This window comes from Camelus dromedarius, chromosome 10 (genome assembly GCF_036321535.1).
Source record: "Camelus dromedarius isolate mCamDro1 chromosome 10, mCamDro1.pat, whole genome shotgun sequence".
NCBI classification, from domain to species: domain Eukaryota; kingdom Metazoa; phylum Chordata; class Mammalia; order Artiodactyla; family Camelidae; genus Camelus; species Camelus dromedarius.
Window position 1 is genome coordinate 30,596,372 of NC_087445.1, and position 23,584 is coordinate 30,619,955.

A 23,584-nucleotide genomic window follows, 5' to 3' on the forward strand; every position below is an offset into this window, starting at 1 on the left:
AGTCTTAATGATTATCACTGCATTGACTTTCAAGAAGGCTGTGCCAATTTTAGATATCCACTAGTGTTGTATGAGAATTTTTTTTCCTTATAGACACTCTCCAATACTGAGTACTATGTCATTTTGATCTTTACATCTTGATATGAGAGAAACATTTTCTTTTTTGTATTTTAATTACAAATGATAAATATCAGAGCTTATATTCTTATTTTTGTTGAGTAATAAAGGGTATTACTTTCTCTTTGATCTTTGTTCTGAGAAAATACTCTTTTAAAAAGTGGTGTCTAACTTATCTTTTCTAATAAGAGTAAAGTTAAAGGATAAAATTTAGTTTCTGACTTGTTTACATAACAGTTTAGCCATATGACTTAATACTTTCCTCAACTCTCCTTATCCCTAATGCTCTGCATACATTGTGACCTCTGAGATGTCATCATGTTTTAGTGTAATATTATCCATTAATGTTCTTTTCCATTAGTATTGATGAGGAAATAATTAAAATTACATAACTAGTTAGTTCTCCAGTGTAAGCACTTAAAAGGAACCCAGGTATACCCATTCAGTATCTTTTATTGCCATTTTATTTGCCTTAGGCCCACATTCCTCACTCCCAGACCAATTAGCTATCATACAGATATATACTATTCTGCATAAAAGAATCACAGCCTGAAACATATGGATAGATAAACTCAAATTCTTCAGCATTACTGGAAAATCAGTTTAAACCTTCATGACCTGCCTAAAGCTGAATTAGTTAAAATGTAATCTCCTTCTAACAAACAAGCAAACAAAAACCCATATAATAGTGCCACAGTTCAGTGGAACTTTGCAGTCATACCATTCATGGGCCCTAGATAGCCTGAGACTAAGATTGTTATAAAGTCATTCTAACTTAGAGCAATAAACCACCATGAACATAGTCCGAGATGGACAGGAGTTTGATTATAGTTTATGCCATAAATGTTTATGTTTTGGTGAACCTTTAGCCTATTTAGCCAAAAGAACTCCTATAGGAAAGCAGGAAAATATGACTACAGGATCAACTTTTAATTTATATAGTCTCTTAACCAGCATATTGAATGCTTACTTCAAGTGTTGACTTGATTTTGCATTGTAGAAACAACATGTGCAAAACCTCATAGGCTCTGGCAGATTTTATAGAGATGAAACACCGTATATTTTACCTGACGCTTTTCACAATTAACTCATATAGACTTACAGTTAATGCATATAAATTCAGAAGTCAGTTTTTAGTCTAGACTTAAAATTTTACAGGATTAATGTGTGTTTCTTTTTTCAGTATAAATGGTTTTAATTATTTCAGATTCATGAAGGCAATTCATAGATAATTAAGCAAACTGCTAAGAAACTTTTTCATCATTATCTTTAATCATTAGATTAGTATCTTAGTTTATTAACAAAGTATTATAGGGTAGGGAGACATTTGTGGTGAGGTTGAAGAGGAAATCTAGATTCCTAGTTTTATAGTTTAGTCAGAAGGTTTCTAAATGTATAGTTATATACTATAGTTGCTCATTTGTTTATGATTTCTTCAGGTTGCTTATGTACCATAAATTTTTTTCTCCCAGAATATTTTTGTATTATGTATACTTTCCTATACTAATAATAAGTAGTATGAAATATATGAAGAGATGTAAAGATAAGCTACGTTTAATTTTGCAAAGAATAAAAATTTTTTCATTAAAGACATCTTTAATAATTTTAGTGCTTCAGTTTTGTGTATATTTTTAATGTAGGGAAAAGACTCTCATTCAGACTGATTTTATGATATGAGTGAGGAAAATTAGAAATTATGTAGGGAGGATAAAAATCTGGAACATAGCTAAGCAAGGTTTAACTAAATACCTTTTATGTAGTTAGCAAAAAGGATTCTTCTTAAGATGCTAGTTAAGGGGGTTTATTGCTTACCCAGAAGATTTGACCTATGAATTGACTTATTCTTCTCCAAGGCACTTGAGAGAAAAGACAACGATAGCAGTTACATCTAGAGGCTATTATGGATTGGAGGATGAGAAGGGAACTGCATGTACTTCAACAAGGCGTCGGTCAACACCGCGAAGTTTGGCAGGCTTGACAAGTGGAGTTTTTGAATCTATAATGGTTCAAGTTTTGAGACAGGAAGAACAGCTGAGAGCAAAAGAAGAAAAAAGGTAACTGTTAAAAAAAAAAAAGTTAAGTTTCATGTTGTTCAAATTTTCAGAAACTACATTTCAAAGATTAGCTGTGTAACTTTTTTTTGGCCATTTCAAATTTCTGGGCCCATTTCAGTAGTGTTCCAAAATGCGTTCTCACCAAAGTATGAGTTAATACTGAAATATCACAATAAAATTTATTTTAAAATACAGTTTTAAATTTTTGAACCAAATTACTTTGAATTTATACAAAAATAATTTTTATAAAAGATTTCAGGATGCTTTCTAGATTTCTGGAAGTATCCTCAAGTGAATTATAACTTTTAAATTAGAAGAATTTTATATAGATTTGTATAGCTTTAAAATAGAATCAAAGACCTTTAAAATTAGGAGAAACTCCAGAGATTATGTGGTTCAAATGACATACAAGTTCATGTCTGCCAGATCCTTCATTGATATTAATTTCCTGGATGACTGTGCTTACTCTGGACCCACCAGGAAAGAATGCTATGCTCAGTGTTACACCTGTAGGGTCTAGGAGCATAGAGATTGATGATACTTCTATAAGTTTTTGTAATAAAAAAAGAGACTAGGACCCAGAGGTAAGTGATTACTCAAAAAAGACTGGCGATTTTTATACTAAATCAAATCTCAAACTATGTTAGGCATGATTGCTGAGGTAATAGGGAACTACTAATGCTATTCAAGGGAAATTTATAATATATTGTTGCTCCTCTTATTTAGTGATAAATTTAGCCTGCTTTGATATTTGTAGGATTAAAATTCAACCTTGAGACTTTGTACCACAACATTTTTTATAGTAGTGGTTAATTGGGAACCCACTGTGAAATACTTTTTTCCTTGTGGAGAACCTCATAGAACTACTTCTGCTATAGGAAAAGGGATTTTATGGCAGAGTAAAGATTAATCTGACAGTAGTGTATAATAGATTGAAATAGAAATTGAAGAAAAGGAAGGCTTGTAGAAAGCTGTATGTAGTAGTCTAGACTTCCACTACTGGTGACCCGAAGTAGGAAGAATGTCATAATGTCCTGGGAACAATCAAGACTTAGTACCTTCTTTGATATAGGGGAAACAAAGGAAGTAGTTGTAATAATAGCAATAAGAAGATTAAAAAAAAAAAAAGAATGGTTAACATTCATTGAGCATGACTGTTTGCCAGGTTTAGCTCTAACCACCTTATTTGTATTCAACATTTGTCCTGAGGCACAGAGAAATTAAGTAACTTGCCCAAGGCCAGGCAGTTTTTCAGTGGTAAGGTTAAGATTTGAACCCAGGCAGTTTGGTTATAGAGCTTTTGCTCCTAAGCAGTATGCTGTCCTTGTGACTTAAAAATGACGGCGTTAGCAAAGAAAGTAAAAGAGCTTAGGTCCATGGTGTGAAGAGACATCAGTAAACTCCAGTTTTTAATAAGTTGTTTGAAGTGATGAGGAAACATTTAAGCACATAAGTAGGAATAGCCAGTAGGAAGCTAGAAATATGGTTGAATCTTTTTCTTTTCTCCAATTTTAAATATATTTATGTGTCTTGTGCTTAACATTAAACAACCATAGGTGAGTAACACATAGGGGAAATTCTGCCATCAAATGTCTAGGGACTATGATAATTTAATATGAATTAACCTTTCTCTTTGGGTACAGTGCTAACTTTCTCTTTTTTAATTAGAAATATTTTAAACATGGAGCAAAGAATAAATAAAATTCTAATAAAGGCCTAAGTACTTACTACCTAGGAATTTTTAAAGAAATTAAGCGTCAATACTATATTTCCTTTATTTTTCCTCTGTCCCCAGAAGAAACCACTAACCTGACTTTATCATTCCCATGCATTTTATTACTGAATTTTAAGAATTCTTTTATATATTTTGGATACAAGTCCTTTGTTAGATATATATGCATTGCAAATATTTTCTCCTAGTCTGTGGCCTTCCTTTCATTTTCAGTGTTAATGAGAAAGGGAAAATTTTAACCGAAGTTCAACTTTTGTGCCTTTTGTGACCTAAGAAATCTTAGTTTACTCAAGCTTATAAAGTTTTTTTTTCCCCCTTTTTTTTGCCCTGGAAATTTCTAAGTTTTGTTTTTTATGGTTGAATCTGTGATCCATTTGAAGTTAATTTTTGTGTATGGTTGTTTGAGGTAAGGATGAAGGTTTATGTTTCTTCTATGCGGATAATCAGTTCAAGTATAATTGTTTGATAAAACCATTCTTTGATTCCTAAATTACATTTACATCTTTGTTGAAAATCTGTTGAACATACATTTGTGAGTCTTTCTGGACGTTCTGTTGTGTTCCATGTATCTATAGGTGTGTCCTTAAGCTAATACTATGTTGACTTGATGACTATAGCTGTATAATAAGCCTTGAAATTTGGTGATATGCATCTTCCACCTTTGTGTTCTGTTTTGTTTTGTTTCAAAATTGTTAGGCTATACTAGGATGTTTGCATTTCTTTATAATTTTGGAATCATATTGTAAATTCTACAAAAAAAAAAACACCTGTGGGGACTTTGATTAAGATTACATGAAAGTTATCAATTTCTGGGTAATTGTTTAAATTCTCTCAGCAGTATTTTGTAGTTTTCGTTGTATACATTTTCCACATATTTCATGTTTTTGATGCAGTTGTAAATATTTAAAAGTTCAATTATATTTTGTTGCTAATATATAGAAATACGATTGATTTTAATACAGTCACCTTTTGTCTGTTTCTGCTTTGAGTTCTGAAAGAGTTTGCCTCAGGTAGTTTGAAACTCTGCTATTGGATATGTACATATTTATGATTCTTAGAGGGTTTTTTTGATGGATTGACTTCTTTCTTAGAAGTGTTCGTTTTGGTTCCTGATAATATTTCTTACATTTTTTTAATAATACATTTTATCTCCAATATTAGCTTATTAGATGTGCGTCTTTTTTTCTTTTTTTTTTTAGTGGTTTCTGTAGGGTTTACAAGACTTGCTTAACATACCACAGTTAACTTCAAATGTTACGCTTCACAGTATACTTCTCTTTACCTCTTCCCATCCTTTGTGCTTTTGTCATACATTTTACCTTTACATGAGTTATAAACCCCAATACACTGTTATTGTATGTCCTTTAACTAGTTATCTTTGGAAGAAATTTAAGAATGAAGGAGGAAAAGTATCTTATAGTTATCCATATATCTACCCTCTCCAGCGTTCTGCCTTCCTTTGTATTGACCCATGATGCCGTCTGGTGTCATTTTTCTGCTGCCTGAAGAACTACATTCATTTCTCATAACGTAGGTGTGCCAATGATGAATACTGAGCTTTTGGTTTTTTGGTCTGAGTAAGTTTTTATTTCACCTTATATTTGAAGTCCCTTCATATCCACAGATTTTAGAGCCTACAGATCCCAAAGGCTGACTCTGTGTGTGTGTGTGTGTGTGTGTGTGTGTGTGTGTGTATATGATTCTAGATTGACAGTTTTTTTTCCTATCAGCACTTTAAGCATGATGTATGCTACCATACATAGTTTTTGAAGAAAAGTCAGCTGTCCTCTTTGTCCTTGTCCTTTATACATAATGTGTCTTATTTCTTTAACCACTTTTAAGATTTTATCTTTGTTACTGGTTTTCAGCGATTTTATTGTAATGTGCCCCTTTGGTGTGGGATTGAGTTTATGTATGTATCTGTTCATTATTTTGCTTAGGGTTAATTTTGCTTCTCTGATCTGTAGACTTTCAAGCTTCTTTCTGTGGTAACTTTTCAAATTTGCTAATTATTTTTAATACAGTGTCTAATCCAGGGAGCTTTTTATTTCGGAAATTGTATTTTTTTCAACTCTATAAGTTACATTTCCTTTTTTAGTATCTTCATTTTCCATCATTATGTTCATGTTTTAATGTCCTTATTGGCTAGCTCCATCATCTATGTCTTTTCTAAGTCATTCTATTGACTGATTTTTCTCCTGAGTTATAACCTTTTTCTGTTTTTTGGCATGTTCAGTAATTTTTAAAATGGAAATTGGACATTGTGGCCATTACCCTGCTGAATATCTGGATTTTTATTTACCTTCCTAAAAGAGGATTGAACTTTGTTCTGGTAGGGAGTTAAGTTCCTTGTGGATCAGTTTGATGGTCCTTTTAAAGTCCAGGTTTTAAGCTCTTATCGGGTTGATCTAGAATAACCTTCACTCCAGTTCAGCCCTACTACTAAGGCATAACTTCTCTGGGGTATCCACCGAATGCCCCCAAGTGATGACTGAGGACTCTTCACTTTAGCTGGTGTCCCCATCGTGTATAAGCTCTCTGAGCTTCCAATTTCCTGATCATTCTTGTCAGATTTTTGTAGATCTTTACTCTGCACAAGCTCGTACTCAGCAGAGTTTCAAGGGGAACACTTGTGTACATTTCTGAAGCTCTTTTGTTCATAGTTTCTTTTTGGAATTCTCTCACAACTTCTAGGTGCCTTATTCTCCCCTAATGCTGATTTTCATCTCCACCTCGACTCCACTGGACTGTTTGGATTTTCCCTCTCTGCACTTGTAGAGTGGGAATTAATTGCTTTTTGTTGAAAAATTGATTCATTGAAGGAACTACCTCATTTGTTTTTGCTTCTTAGGGATCACAGGCCTGCACTGTTTGATATTCAGTGTTTAAAAACATTTGTTTCATGTTTTTTGTTCAGTTTTGTAATTGTTTATAGTGGGAAGAAGGTAAGTTTTGTTCAGTTACTCCATCATGACCACAAAAAGGTCATTTCTTATATATTTATTCATAGATAATACATTGCATTGTTTTGCATGTCTTTAACATTTATTTAAATGGCAACTTTCTGTTTTCAGTCAACATTATGTATCTGAGATTTAAACTGTGTTAAATTATTTTATCCTAGTTTATTTAAAGTGCTAATATATAATACTATACTATCTCACTCTATTACAGTTAATCCATTTAATCCATTTACCTGATAAAATGCACATTTTGAATTCTTCCTAGTGTTCTGTTATAGAATGCTACAAAAAATGCATGTATGTGTCTTCTTTAAGGTCGGAGATATAGATAGAGATGTGTGTATTTGTATCCTTTCTACTCTTTTTTTGTTTTGTTTTTAATTTTATTCTCTTTACATTTTGACTCTCTTAACCCATTTCTCCCACCTCCAATCACTATGCTTTGGCAACCACCAATCTGTTCTCTTTATCTGTTTTTTTGGTTTGTTTGTTTTGTTTGTTTTTAAGATTCCACATATAAGAGAGATCATGAGTATTTATCTTTTTCAATCTGATTTTTTTCACTTAGTGTAGTGCCCTTGCGGTCTATCCATGTTGTCACAAATGGCAATATTTCCTTCTTTTTTATGACTGAAAAATATTCCACTGTGTATTTATACCACAGTTTCTTTACACCTTCATTGATTAATGGACACTTAGGTTGTTGTCATCTATTGGTGGTTGTAAATAATGTTGCAGTAAACATGGGAATGCATATATCTTTTCAACTTAGTGTTTTAATTTTCTTCAGATAAATACCCAGAAGTAGAATTGCTGGGTCGTATTGTAGTTCTATTTTTGATTTTTTCAGGAACCTTCGTACTATTTTCCGTAGTAGCTGCACCAATTTACATTTTGGCCAACAGTGCTCAAGGGTTCCTTTTTCAGCACATCCTTGCCAACACTTGTTACTTCTTGTCTTTTTGGTATTGACCATTCAGACAAGTGTGAGGTGATATCTCATTGTGGTTTTGATTTGCATTTCCCTGATGTTTAGTGATGCTGAGCATATTTTCATGTACCTGTAAGCCATCTGGGTATCTTTCGAAAAATGAATATTCAGATCTGCCCATTTTTTAATTGGATTGTTTGCTTTTTTGCTATTGGAGTGTATGAGTTCTTTATATATTTTGGATTTTAGCCCTTTATCAGATACATGCTTCACAAATATTTTCTCCTATTCAGTAGATTGCTTTTTCATTTTGTTGATGGCTTCCTTTGCTGTGGAGAAGCTTTTTAGTATGATGTAGTCCTACTTAGTTTTTTTGTTTTACTTTTGTTGCTTTTGCTTTTGTTGTCAGATTGCAAAAAGTTTTACCAGGACCTACGTCATGAAGCTTACTGCCTCTGTTTTCTTCTAGAAGTTGTATGGTTTCAGGTCTTATGTTCAAGTCTTTAATCCATTTGAATTGCTTTTTACGTATGTTGTAAGATAGTGGTCAAGTTCCATTCTTTTGCATGTAGCTATCCAGTTTTCCCACCACCGTTTATTGAAGAGACTGTTTCCTGTTGTATATTCTCGGCTCCTTTGTCATAAATTAATTGACCATATATGTGTGGGTTTATTTCTGGGCTCTCTGTTCCTTCTCATTGATCTGTGTTCCTTTTTATGCCAATACCATACTATATTTATTGCTATGACTTTGTAACATCTCTTGAAATGAGGGAGCATGATGCCTGTGATGCCTCTAGCTTTGTTTGATCTTTCACCTCCTAGATATTTTATTCTTTTTGATTCAGTTGTATATTCATTCTTCTTCTAATCTTACGGTCATGGCAAGTTCTTTAATGTGTTAGGGAATCTTGACACACTAATATGTTTTTAAAGTTGTTGTGATATAACCTCTATAAAGAGAGATTATATTGATAATATATATATATTATATTGATAGTTACTATCATTGATTTTGTATAAAGTGTTTAATAAATTGTTGCAATAAATGTTTTTATTGTGTATCTTTAACTTAAAGAGTAAATTTAATATACCTACTCTCCTTCCTAACAACACATGAATATTCAAACTTTTTAACTCTGGTCACTCTCCCTCAGTTCTAAGTGCCATTGTTTCCAGTATTTAGTTTATTCTTGTTCTTAATTGTCCCAGGTGTTGCCACAGCTCTAGTTTTTGTGCAAGAGTGTCTCCTTTTCTCATGTTATAGTTTCTTCATAAGTGATCTGATCCATGCCCATACCACCTATATGCAAGAGACTCATAGATACATGTCTCTTGCCCAAACTTCTCTAAGTTTTAGACCTAATTGTGTACCTAATTGTGTTCTCTCGATGTAGTATCTATTAGTGACAGTATCAGTGTTTCTCATCCATCAGGAAATATTGAAATTGGAATAATTCAAAGAAGGTTTATTTCCAAAGGGGTTAAAATACAGCTGAATATTAAGATAATAAGGCTGTTAGCCCGAGCGAGCGAGCAAAAGGGAGTACATACTGGTACCCAGGAGAGAGTTACAAAGAAGAGACCATGGGGACAATGTCTTCTTTTGAAGAAAACAGCCCAAGGCAACCTCACAGAGAGGAAACCAAGGGAGTAAACACTTTAGCCTACTTTCCTGTCTTTATCTGATCCTTGCCAGGGCTCCCTTGACCAAACCCAAGGAAAGCTAGTAGGTGAAGTTGCCTTTTGATACAGATAAGTTATACAATGAAGCGTAGAGAGTAGATCTGGAGGCAAACAAAAGATATTTGGTATATATGGCATCTTCAAATTGATTACATCAACAGTTAATTATGAAGGCATAATATTTCCTCTTAAAACTTGAATTTTTCTGTAATGTTTCCTATCTTGGTGAATAGTACCACAGTCTATTAGATTAAGTAAGTTAGAAACCTGAGTTTCATCCAAGACACCTTTCTTTCCCTTGTACACAAAATAGATCCATCCCCAAACCTTGACAATTTTATTTCCTAAATCTCTCTTGAATCTGCTTCCTTCTCTCTATCCCCTCTGCCTCCATCCAGTTTCTTCATCTCTCATTTAGACTACTGTAATCTTCTCTTAATTCATTTAACAGTGTCCATGCTTGCCTCATTCCAGTCTTTTTTTCACACTGAAGCTAGAATGAACTTATCCAAGTGCAGATTTTATCATGCCACTTACCTATCCCATTACTTACCACCTCCCCAAAACAAAGCAAGTACACCCAAGAACTTTAATGGCTTCATATAATTTATAAGAATCATATAATTTCACCTTTTGGCCTCACCCTGCCCTTCTAACTTCATTTTATACCTTTTCCCCCCACATTCTTGCTATTGTTGCCACAGTGGCCTTCTCTTCAGTGCCTAAGAGAGTGTTAACTTTATGTGCATCCAAATTTAGAGTTTGCATAAAACACATATAAAAATCACTATTCTTTTTCTCTTGTTTTAACCTCTGTTTCCTAAATTTTCTAAAATAACAATGCTTTTCTTTTATAATTAAAAATATAATAAATATTAAAATTTATGAAGTGCCACATAACTAGTGGGACAGGAAGAGTTTTTTAAATGTTTTTGATCCTATCTCAAGATTTCTTTTGAGTCTTCAGAAGGAAAATGTGACTTCTAGGCAGCAACATGTGGTACGATATATATGAGTGCTAAACAAAGCCTTCCTCCCTGTGTACAGTTATCCTACCATCTATCATGATAATACTACCAGTCTATCGATTTTGTCAATCTAATATCCTCTCAAGAGTTAGTCAGAGACTAGCTCAGAATAAAGATACTGCAAAATTTGGTCTGGTAGGGACTTTGAAAACATTATAAGGAAAGGTCAAACTGGAAGACAGGGAAGGTTGCAAAGATCATATTTAAATTACTGTGCTTAACATCTGGGTGTAGGCTTCTCTTTTTTTGTTTTGCTTTTTAATTAAAACTTTTTTTTAACATTTTTTATTGATTTATAATCATTTTACAATGTTGTGTCAAATTCCAGTGTTCAGCACAATTTTTCAGTTATTCATGGACATATACATACTCATTGTCACATTTTTTTCTCTGTGAGTTATCATAACATTTTGTGTATTTAATTAAAACTTTTGACATAAGAAGTGAGTATATAAACTTTCCCTCCTGTTCAGTAGGTTTAAACAGCTTTTTATATCAGAAATTCAAGTCGGCAGCAAGCTGAACAATTCTAGTCCATATTATAGTGTGGTAATACTTAAGTTAACTGATGGACATCTGATAATTTTTAGCTGATTATCTGGGCAGACACAAACCGGAAAGTAAATTATTTTTAAAAATCTTTTAAGTCCAACAGTTAGGTCTCTGATTTGTGATCTAGTCCGATTAAAGGAAGGAAGTCCATACTCTGTATTTTAATTTGTATACAATAAGTAGTCTCCCTTTTTGGTATAGTATGTGCCATTAAAGTCCAAAATCCTGGCATTCCTATATTACTACCTTCACTTTACTTGGATGTGTTGGAAACCAGTGCAGAGGAGATGACGTGTGTTGAACAGAGAGGAATTAATATTGAGTAAGGCCTGGTTATCTGGCTATCTCCAGTTAAATGCTGTTAGAACAGCAGGTATTCTTGGGACCGATTAGTGTACAGAGCCACTGTTGATTTAGAAGACAGCAACACTACAAGTCAGGGTTCTGGGAAAATTGATTGAATGAAAGGGCTGGTTAACGTATAGTTGCTGAAATTGTCCTTAAACAACTCATGACCTCTGTATTCTGTTTATAATGGTAACCTTGAGGCTTTAAGGAAAGATTGAATTATATTTTATATACCTTATTTATTAAGCAGGAAAGTATATAATACATTTTAGATAGTTTTTTTTTTAAATAAAATTGTTAAAGTTGGAAGCTAGCTCTCTTCATGTGAATTTCTGTTAATCTGGAATATGACATTGTTAGGTAGCAGTTTTGATCACTAAAGCTGTTTTTAAAAATATTGGACCTGTTCACCATTCTTTTTTGCAAAATTGTTTGAATTACCAGAAATACTGTGCATGCTTTTATACTTGTTTCATATATTTGTATAAACTTACTGGTATTTTATTGATTCAGTAATCACTGGAGTTAAAGTAAAAATGTTTTCTACATTTTTATGAAATAAAAGCTATGGTCTTTGATTAATGATTTATTTTCAAATTCTCTTTAACATAAAGTAGCAGTGACTTAATGAAGTAGACATTTGTCATTTGTGACCACGCACCATTTTTGAACAGCTTCCCTACATTTTAGTAATTTCCCATGTTGCAAGTCCTGACTTCCCAAAGTAGATGGTGAAAAATTTATATTCTCATACCCATTCACAAATAAGGTAGAAGCATGTGACCACTCATACTCTTCACACTTGAAATTGCTTGGGAACAACATGAGGTGGCAGTCTTGGGCAGGGGCGTTTATCTTTTGGCACAAGTGGTGGTGGGAGCTTCTGGCTGTTCTAGATTCCTAGTATCAGAAGTGCCGAGCAGTGGTGACAGTCTGGTTTTTCCTGGAGAAACTCTCAAAGTGTGGTTGGGATTCGTACCTTCATATCTCTTAAGATTGGCTCTGTCATCCTTAACAAAGCTTAATTCCTTTTCTGCTTTAACTAGCCAGAAGAGATTCTTTTGTTGGTAGCCAGGTAAGAAGTTTGACTGAAACTTAGTATGAATGGTTGGTCTTCCTAAAATACAATATTTTATATTACTCATTTTAGAAAATGTAAGAAAATGTCTTGCTTTCCTTTTTCATGCCAGCAATTTGCACACGTTGTACTGTTTTTTCAGTTAACACATTATTTTGGATTAAATCTCCTGTATATGTTTCTTACTAGAGTGTAAACTCTTTGAGTGTATGTGGTCCATACTTTCACCTCTTTGTATTCTCATACATAGTAAGCATTCACTAAAAGTTTATAAAACTAATAAAGCTAGGATACTTTAGGATACTTTAAAACATAATTTTCTTTTGTAAAACTGTACACTCATTAGTAGTATTCCTGCCAAGTTATACATGACCAGAATAACCTTAGGCACAGCTATTAGTATTTTACATAGTAACAGGTAAACATTCTCTAAGCCAGTAAGGACCAACATCAAAAATTAGAGCTTGTCCAAGAAAAAAATTTTGGAACACTTTTTTAGTTCATTTCATGGTGGTTACTTTTCTTTTCTAGTTTTCCCCCAGTTATATTGAGAAATGATTGAAATACATCACTGTATAAGTTTAAGGTATACAGCATGGTGGTTTGATTTACTCATATTATAAAATGATTATCACAATAGGTTTAGTTAATATCATCATCTCATATAAATATAATAAAAAGAAAAGAAAAAGATTTTTCTCCTTGTAATGAGAACTCTAGGATCTGCTCCCTTAACTTTTCCTGTAACTTTTTTTTTCATTAGCAAATGTAGTTTTTATAACCATCCTCAGGCAATCTTTTAGCATTTCTCCAATACCATAGGCTTAATTTTTTGAGCTAACATTTTTAAAACATGCAGTACTGTATCTGATTTTAGTATAATACTTTGGAACAAATTTTTAAATTGAAAATAACTTTAAAAACTTTTTTATCTGTCCTCATGAGCAAAGTGTGGTTTGCTTCAGCATTTTGTAATATAATGTTTTTTAAATGTTTTAATTATATTTTAAGTGTTTGACAAAGTTTTTTTAAATTGACAGATTATAGACATTAACTCTAGAGCTCTTTGGCAAGCTCCCATTCCATATATATCATACTGCTGAGGATCGGAGACTCACAGTCCCAGTTCTAAAGGACTGTTCTGTGTGTTAATGCTGGCTTACACCAGACTGGTCCTTGTTTTTCTTCCTCCTACCTCTTCAGTACTCATGGTCTGAGGCTAGAATCCATCATTCTCCCTTGAAAGGTTTAGCTTATAGAGAACAGAAGTGTGAGTAGCAGACCTTGAGTAACTTTAGGCAATATCCACTTTCGGCAGCATCATACCCCAGCTATGTCAAGGCTTTTCCAGGCACCTGAGCCAGCAGAATGTGTGTATTATGCAGTTGCCTTATTTTCTTCTTCTTCCAAGAGTAAGCCAATTGGTGCTAACTTTGGCCTACCAATAACAAACTGTATTTTTGGCTCTTACACTAACCCACTGTGTAAGCATAAGGAAGTTACCTTCTCACCCTTCTATGTCCTTAGTGTCCCCATCTTTAAGTTGAATAAATAGTGTCTGAAATTACCATATCTCTAACCTTTATTGGCCAAAGGTTGCTAACATTGCTTGAGGCAAAAACAAGTCCGTAAAAGTGTCTTAGTCTACTCTAACTTCTTTCATTTTCCTCCCTGAGCACTAGTTGTTACTCTCAACTCTGCAGAAACAGAGCATGATTGATTGTGACAAAGTTGACCAAAATCAGTTTCAATGCCAAGCAAACTAAATGAATGTGTTTTTTGGTGGTTGATATTCTATAGTTTTCTATACCAAACTTTTAAACAAACTTTGAGTTACATTTGAAAAAGTTAAGTATAGACATGGAGAAGATAAACAATAGACACAAATCAAACTTTTACAGATAAAACCTTTTTTCTTTAGTTAACAGCAATGTAATGAAGAAATGATTACCCTTCTCAGTATATAATGTGTAGAGAAACTCAGTTTCATAGGAAGATACACAATATCCACAAATCTAACATAAACAGGCTCTTTAAAATCTCCTGGCTAATATTTTTCAGCTTTTGAAAAGTTGACTTAAAAAAATTTTTTTTTAATTTCACATGCTCTATAATTTAAAAGTCACTTTAGTACTATTAAGACTTTTAATGAAAGACTGAGCAGCCTTACTTTAACTCACCTTCAAATCCATGACTCGGAAACATCCACCTTTAACTTTTAGCTATTTTTTCTAGTAATTATTTTCACATTTCTAAATGTATGCTTACATTGCTATTTCTTGATTTTTCAATTTGGCATTATCTATTGACATCCATCTGTGGAAGGTGAAGATTTATTTCACTTACAACTATTTCCACTGACTTAAAGGTTATGTGCTCTATTTCTGTTAATTCTGGTCTCTTCTGCCTCATCTGTCTTATATATTATTGACTAATAATTTAGCTCTATCTCATTTTTTACCCCCGAACTAGACATTATTACTGTTTCTGTAATATATTATTTATTTACCATATGATGATTCACAATTTGCTTTTCAATACTTCTTTCATCTTAGAACTTCTTTCTGTGATCATTTTTTTCTTCCTGAAGTATATACTATAGAAGTATTTCCTCTGTATCTTTGAATTAGTTTCTTTTACTGTCTTCAAATTCACTAATATTTTTTTCTGCTGTCTAATTTGCCATTAGTCCCATTCATTATATTTTCATCTCAGATATTGTAGTTTTTATCTCTAAAAGTTTGATTTGTGTCTATTTTTTATCTTCCCCATGTCTATACTTAACTTTTTCACTGTATGGATTAGTTTCAGTAACTACTTCAATGGCCTTATTTGCTAATTCTAACATTTGTTTCATTTCTGGGTCAGTTTTGATTAATTGATTTTATCTCTTCATATGGATCATGTGTTTCTACTTTGCTATATGCCTGGTACGTTTGGTTTAGATGCCAAACATTGTGAGTTTTATCTTGGTAGGTACCGGATAGTCTTATATTCCTGAGAATCTTCTAGAGCTTTTTCTCTGGAATGCAGTTAATTACTTGAAAACAGTTTTATCATTTTGGATCTTTTGTAGTTTGTTACTCGGGTCCAGAGCAATGCTTAGTATAAGGTTAATTATTCTCTACTGCCACTGCAAGACCTTGCTGAATATTCTATTCAGTGTCCCATGAATTAAGCGTTTTTCAAGAATGACTGGTAGAATAGACACTATATTTTCTAATTTTTTGGATGTTTTCTTACCACCTAGTCTTGGGCTGTTTCGTGATCAATGCATGTGTGTAAGGAATATTTGAAGGGGACTCTGTACATCTTTTGTGTTCTCACTTTATGCAACATTCCCCTCTTTAGTATTATGTCCTGTAGAGACTAGCTGCCTTGGAATCTCTGGATTCTTGACTCCTTCTCAACTCAGGGAGTCTGCTATGCTCTGCTTGGGTTCTCTGTCCTGCATCGTGGCCCAGAAATTCTCAAAGCAATAAACTGCAACAGTTATTGGGCTCCCCTTCTCTTTTTGCCACCTCTCTGAGATCACTGTCCTTTGCCTGATGTTTAGACTTTTAAAAACCACTGTTTTATCTATTTTGTCAGGGTTTTTATGGTTGGTTCAGGTGGGAGAGTAAATCTCATTCTTTGTTTCTTCATCTTGGGTGGAAGCAGAAGACACTTTAGTTAGAAAGAGTTCTGCTTTTTGTCTAATTGAAAATTTAATCTGTCCTCATCCATGAATGGTAGTTATTGTTTCTGGTTTATTTTGTTGCTGTTGAGAAATCTCTCAATCTTTTTGTCATTTCTGTATATAATCTTTTTTCCCCCCTTGACTGCTTATAAGATTTTTTTTTTGTCTATGATGTTTTATTGTTATACTATAATATGCCCAAGTGTGGTTCTCTTAATTTATTTTCTTGGGTCTTTTGAACTGGAGATGTATGTCCTTCATATTTCTGGGAAATTGTCAGGCATTATCTCTTTAAATATTGCCATCATCACTAGCCTCCTACCACTCTTCTGTAATTATATTTTCTGGAGCTCCAAATTGTTGTTTGATGTGTTTTAATCTGTCCTCCATCAGCCTTTATATTTCTTCCTTGTATTCTGTATCTTTGTCTCTTTGCACCAAATTGTTTGAAATTTCTTCAGTTCTACTTTCTTTTCCCATGTATAATCAACTATTTAACTTATCTATCAAGTATTTTATTTTTGTGTTTATATTTATTTATTTTTAGAAGTTCCTTTTGTTTCTTTTTCAAATCTGTCTGGATCATTCTGATAATTTCTTGTTACTTACTATTTTAATCTCTTTTACTTCTTTAACGTGTCTATTTTATATTTTGTTTCTAATGATTTCATTAACTAAAATTTTTGAGGTGAATTCTTGTGAAGACTTTAGGGCCCCAATTTTTCTGTATGGGGAAGATTTTAAAGTGTATAGTTTCTTTAATAGATGCAGTATTATTCAGTTTTCATTCTTGTGTCAGTTTTGTTGATTTGTATTTTTTAAAATACTTGTCTGTTTCATTTAAATTGTCTTTTGACATAAAGTTGCTTATAATATCCTTATGTCATCTCTATCTGTAGAATCTATAGGATGTACCCATTTTCTTTTTTTGTTTTTAATTAAAAAATTTTTTTTTAATGGAGGAAGTGGAGATTGAACCCAGAACCTCATGCATGCTAAGGGTGCACTCTACCACTGAGCACTACCCACCACACCCTCTACCGTCATTTTCTCTTCTAGTATTGGTTTTGTGTTTTTGTTTTCATGATCAAGCTTGGCAAGGGTTTATTAATTTTAGTAATGTTTTCAAAGAACCAACTTTTGAATTTAATGATTTTTCTATTATATATTTGCTTTATGGTGTATTGGTTTCTGCTCTATTTCCTTCTTTCAACTTTGGGGCTTTGATTTGCCGTTCTTTTTCTGACTTTTTTTTCTTTTAATGAACACATATATTTGATTTTCAGTTCTTTTCTAAATATACATTCTTAACCTATAAATATCCCTCAGACTTAATTGGTTACATGCAAAGTACATACTTCCTACCACTTTTGATTATTTTATTATTTTTCCTTCCGTGTTTCCATTTCTATTTATTTGAATATTTGAAGTCTGTTATTTGAGTATCTATAGAAACTTTCACATGAAAAGTTAACTTATTGAAGCCTAAAATTAAACAGTATTTTTATCATCTTTCTGATTAATACAAGGACCTTGGAACACTTTCAACTTTAATCATTTTTTGCTCAGCTCATTTGCTATTGTTATAATGTGTTTTAATTCTATCTTGTCTTTTTAAGCTCAACAAAACATTTTTGTCATTATTTTGTGCTGTGTCTATATCAATTATTATATTAACATTTTTTTTTTCTATTCTCCCATCTCTTATCATCAGTCAAGAATCACTGACCTTTTCTTCCATTTGAAGTAAATCTTTAGAATTTCCTTTAGGTGGAGTTCCGTTCATTCACAAATACTGAGTTTTTGTTTAGAAATATCTTTATTTTTGTCTTCATTTTAAAAATATATTTTTGTTCTAAATGGAAATTTGCATTGATAGTTATTTTTAAAGCACATTTAGATATTTCATTGTCTGCTGGCTTCCATTATTGCTGTTGAGTTAGGTGTAAATCTTTTTTTCTTTTAATTCCTTTATTTTTTCTATCTAGAGATTCTCTTTAGTTCTTTTTCAAAACTGCTTTGCCATTTTTTATATTCTTCTCTTTACTCACGTTTTCAGTTTCTTTTCACTAGAAGTATTTCCTACCTCCTATATTTCCTATATCTATAGTTTTTTGAAGGGTCATATTTTTTCCTGTCCCTCATAGTAACTTATTTCCTTTTATATTTTGTTTTCTTTGACTGTGAACTTGTTTCTTGTCACTGTATCAGTGCGAGATCCTTAAAATCTAGGTATAAGGTGCATTGCTTTAGAGATTTGCTTTTTTTCTGTTCATGTACCTGAGAACAATTTTGGCATGAGACCAGACCACGTTAAACTCATTTCTTAGTGTGGTATTTTTCTGAGCACCCAGGAAATGTGAATGTGGGCAATAAATCCACATGAGCCAGCTTATAGTTACAACTTCTTGGGAGAGATTTTATTTTTTCCATCCAACAGTCCAGTTGTGAAGACAGATTTCCTTGAAGTCCCTTGGTTGGGGCCAACAGAAGGGACTTTTGTTGCTAGTACACCCTTCTGTTGATTTTGTGGGCTTTGGGAGTACCAGCTTTGTACTGGGGAAGCCACCACCATCCCTGTTCAGTAAAAAGCAAAAACTCCTCCAAACTAGAAGCACTTTTGAGAAGATTTGAATTTACTAAAAATTTCTAACACTGTTTAGTTATTTAAATGTAATTAATATATATAAATGCCAAGTCACAAATGACAGTTTCTTTATTAACTTTTTTAATGAACCAGAACTGCTTGATCAGATAATTTGTTGTATCTGTAATAGCAAGGTAGTTACAGTGTGGCCTCTCAGCCAGAATTATAAAAGTAGGCTTCTTCTATAAAAGAGAAAGTCCTGATATTGCTAAAATAGTATTCTTACTGTGTATTTGTTTTAACAGATTACAATATGATAGTACAGAAAAATAGCCAGTGTCAGACATTATGCTTCTGTTTTCATTTAGAGCCCATGAATTAGTTACATCTCCGTGTTTTTATGCATCTTTTCTAGAGGAAGGAAAATTCAACAGTAAGGTAAATTATTATATTTTCCGTCCTTTGTTGTTGTATTCTGATTTCTCTTCTAGAACTTTATATGCTTTAATTTCTTTTTTATATAGCTTTATTGAAATATAATTTATATACCATAGAGTTCATCTATTTAAATATAAAATTTACTTATTTTCAGTATATTCACATAGTTGTGCAACCATCCCTGCAGTCAATTTTAGAACATTTCATTACCCCCAAAGGAAAGACTGTTAAGTCACTCCCTATTTCCCCTGACCTCCCCAGTCCTGGGAAACCACCAGTCTAGTTTTCGTGTCTGTAGACTTCTTGACATTTTATATAAATGAAATTGTACAACATGTAGTCTTGTGGGTGGCTTCTTTCACTTAGTACCATGTTTCAAGTTTCATCTATGTTGTAGATATGTCAGGACTTCAATTTTTTTTTTTTTGCCAAATAATTCTGTTGTACGGATATTCCACATTTTATTTATCCATTCGATAATTGATGGACAGTTGGTGTTTCCACTCTTGGCTATTATGAATAATGCTACTGTGAACATTCACATACAGGTTTTTGTGTGGACATATATTTTCATTTCTCTTGGCTATATATGTAGGAGTAGAATTGTTGGATCACATGTTGAACCTTCTGAGGAACTGCTAGATTGTTTTCCAAAGCAACTGTTCCTTTAACAGTATATGAAGTTTCCAGTTTCTCCACATTTTTACCAGTAGTTGTTATTATCTCTCCTATTATAGTCATCTTAGTGTATATGAATTGGTATCCTGTTGTGATTTTGATGTACATTTCTCTAATGGGTAATGATGTTGAGCATCTTTTCATGTGCTTATTGTTCATTTGTGTATCTTCTTTGGAAAAATGTCTATTGAGATCCTTTGCCCATGTTTTTAGTTAGGTTATTTTATCCTTTTCTTATTGCATTATAAGCAGTAGTCTCTTATTTTTAATATTCATTACAAGCAATGGTATATTATTTTCTAGATACAGGTCTCTTACTAGATACAGTATTTGATTTGCAAAAATTTTCTCATCTTCTGTTGTCTTTTCACTTTGATAGTGTCTTCAAAACACAAAAGTTTTTAGTTTTGATGGTCATCACTTTATTTTTTCTTTTGTTGCTGTGCTTTTGGTGCTGTCTCCAAAAAATTGCCTAGTGCAAGATCAGAAAGATTTCTGTCTTTTTATCTAATTTGTTTTTTTAATTAAGAAAATTTAAAGCAGTGCCAGTAAAGCAAATTTTAAGGGGAAAAAAGTACTCATAATCTCATAACCTAGGAGTCATTTATTTTTGCAGTACTGTTATCTCCTTGTTCAATGTTTGCATATTTTTATCATCACTATTATTTGCTAAGTACTTTGTTGTGTTCTGATACTTTTTGTGTTTATACGTGATATTCATAATTTTGATTTTCACAGCTACGTGACATAGCCATCATATTTCCCAATTGTGTAATACAACTTCTTCATGGTTTTATTTTTTTATATAAAATTCCAGTTAATACTGACAAACATGTAACTTTTTGCTTCTATTAAATTATTTTAGTATAACTTTTTAGAAATGGAATTATGGGGTCAAAGGGTGTAGACATCTTTACAGCTCTTATATGAAATCATATTACTTCTAGAAAGCATTAAACTGCTTTTGTTTAGTAAACATTTAAATTGTTTTCCATTTATCTTGAAATTGATACACATTGTGAGTTGAAGAGTTTTACTTTGAGTAGCAATGTCAGTGATAACCCTCCATCAGTAAAATCAGGGTCAAGTTATATGTGTATTTCTTCATCTAAAAAAAATGACTACAGTGAAGACTGGAACAGCCAGTTGCCTTGTTGAATGAAGATAAATATGACATACTTTAAATTTAGTATTTTATGATATTCACTACTTTAAGTAATAATATAATTTGTTAATTTTTCTTTAGGCTTCGGGAACAGGAAAGAAAAGAAGCAGAAGAAGCTAGTCAAAAGGAAATAGAAGACTGGGAAAGAAAACTTCTAGCTCAAGCAGCTCCAACGTGTATGGAGACCATGTGGGAAATTCCAGCTATCGGGCATTTTCTTTGTTTAGCTCAGCAAATCCTAAATTTGCCAGAAATAGTCTTTTATGAATTGGAACGTTGTCTTCTGATGCCTCAGTGTAATGCTTTTCTATCTAAAATAATGACTTCTCTATTAAGTCCTCCCCATCGCAGACCTACCTTACATCGAAGACCTACTTTGCCTTATAGGGCCTGGGAAGCAGCACTGAGGCAGAAAGTGCAACAGTGGTACACAGCTGTAGGGCAGACTGAAAATCCTGATAACAGTGCTGAAAAACTTGGGCTGTGTCCTCAGTTTTTTAAAGTTCTTGGAGAAGTTAATCCATTGGAAGAAAAACCTTTTCATGAACTACCTTTCTACCAAAAAGTGTGGCTACTTAAGGGTCTTTGTGACTTTGTGTACGAAACACAAAAAGAAGTTCAAGATGCTGTACTTGGACAGCCTATTCATGAATGCAGAGAAGTTATTCTTGGTTATGATTATTTGGAAAATGCTTACATACATTTTCCGCAGTTCTGTGGTGCAGATGTACGGATTTATAAACAGAGACCTTTTCAGGCCCCAGAATTTCCAATTCCACCCATTAAAATACAAAGAGTACCTCGGATTAAACTGGAGAAATTGAAGTGTGACTATGTTAGTGCAAGTAATGGAGAACATAGGTGTAGTAGAGAAGGCCTGCCCTCTGCCTTCAAGAAAGAGCCAGAAATTACTTTTCATCCAACTTGCTGCCCTGCTAAATTAAATTTGGATAATCATGACATCTCTGTTGAAATGGAATTGAAATCCAACTGTGAAATTAGAATTCGAAGGCCCAGTGAAATGAAAAGAACTGATTGTTGTAAAGAAAATTTAGAGAAACCAGGGAGTCCAGGGGAAGTTACTGGCTTTGGAGGGCCTCTCAGTCCTGGTGAAATAAGGTTTATAGAAAATCAGGAAAAATATGATGACACTTCCAGAGTAAAGCCTGAACCCAGTCCATTAAAAGAAAATGCTCTAAAATCTTGCCAAATACATGTAAATGGAAGTCACATTGATCATCCAGAAATCAGTTGCCACAAAGTTGTAAGGGATATTCTATTAGAACAGTCACTGCAGAGCCACAAGAAACTCAAACTAACTAAAATGAGGGCAAAAAAGAAGAAAAAGAAAAAAAAGAAATTGAAAGATGTTTTGAATGAAAACTTACAGAGAAAGCGCGAAGGTCTTCATTCTCTTGCATTCAAGTCTTGCAAACCTGAGATCCAGAATAAGTTATTGATCATCAAAAAAAAAGCAAAACATAAGAAGCACAAATCTGGTAAGCTAATACAAATGGGTGAGAATTACATTTTAGCATACTTTAAGTAATTCTTTCAGTGAGGCATCATGGAAGGCTCTGACAGAATGAAATGCATGTGTAAGTGTTTGTTTAAGGGTCAATTTTTATATTATTCCTCATAATTAAAACCTAGAGTGAAAGAGATTTTATATACTAACAATAACAAAATATTGGTGTAATACATTTGAATTTAATTCTCAGTTGAAAATATTGGGGCATTATGTTTTTACATTTCTCTAAACCAATTTCTTCATGAGTGATGCTTCCCATCTTTTATAAGGAGTGTTTTTTCCCCAGGCTAAGGGCAATACAGTACAATGGAAAAAGCACTGATATCAGGAGATACCACTCCCAGGAGTAAGGTTTATAGCAACTAGCTTCTTAAACCAAGGCAAGTTAGATTATCTTTCTAGGTTTTAGTTTTTTCCTGCATTATGTATTTTACAACACTGAAAAATACTTTTAGTATATATTTTCATACCCAGAAAAAATGTGAAATGTAAGGGAAAAGTTATATGAACTAATAAGATATGAAGCATTTTTTTTTTAAGATTTGTAAGTTTGTCTTATACCAAATTTAAATACTCACTATATTTGCTGCAAGCCTCTTTGAACAAAAACAACAAAAAAATCCTATGAATAGTGTCTTCAATAATTGGTTGCTCTGTTTTCTAATTACTCAAGTGCTTTTGCTTTACCTCTTGTTTGTTATTTAATTAATTTATGTCTGTTATCAAAAAGGTGAGATAAAAGTAGATGATCAACTTCATTTATTAACCCTAATAAAAAGTTGTCTGGGAAAAATTTGAATTGTTTACTAAAATGGGTTGTAGTTTATCTTCATCATTTTTGGTTTCAGTTTTTTCCTCCTTCCCTTAGTAACAAAGATAATTTAAATTGGACAGTAAATTTAATGAATTGACAAATGAAGGAGTGAATTTTGTTTAGCTGATACAGTTGCTGTAGTACCATAGTTACTTAAATCATTAAATACAGTTAAATGTATTTAAAAATGTGTATGTGATATA

General features: G+C 32.8%; 2 protein-coding genes across 4 annotated transcripts in view; both read left to right on the forward strand.

The window, feature by feature from the left end:
* RANBP6 (RAN binding protein 6) overlaps positions 1-2,063 on the forward strand; it is a 93,537-nt gene extending 91,474 nt beyond the window's left edge. Inside the window, exon 4 of the transcript XR_010382647.1 lies at positions 1,971-2,063. The gene's annotated coding sequence lies outside the window, so the exon portion shown is untranslated. The remainder of the gene's footprint in view (positions 1-1,970) is intronic.
* BRD10 (bromodomain containing 10) overlaps positions 1-23,584 on the forward strand; it is an 86,592-nt gene that overhangs the window by 21,808 nt on the left and 41,200 nt on the right. The window contains exons 2-3 of one of the 3 annotated variants that reach the window (XM_010993422.3): positions 1,971-2,171; positions 21,118-22,535. In XM_010993422.3, the coding sequence (XP_010991724.3) occupies positions 1,971-2,171; positions 21,118-22,535 (1,619 nt within the window). Of the gene's footprint in view, positions 1-1,970; positions 2,172-19,174; positions 19,194-21,117; positions 22,536-23,584 lie in introns of those variants that run through there. The other 2 variants (XM_031449753.2, XM_031449752.2) reach the window with 2 other exon arrangements.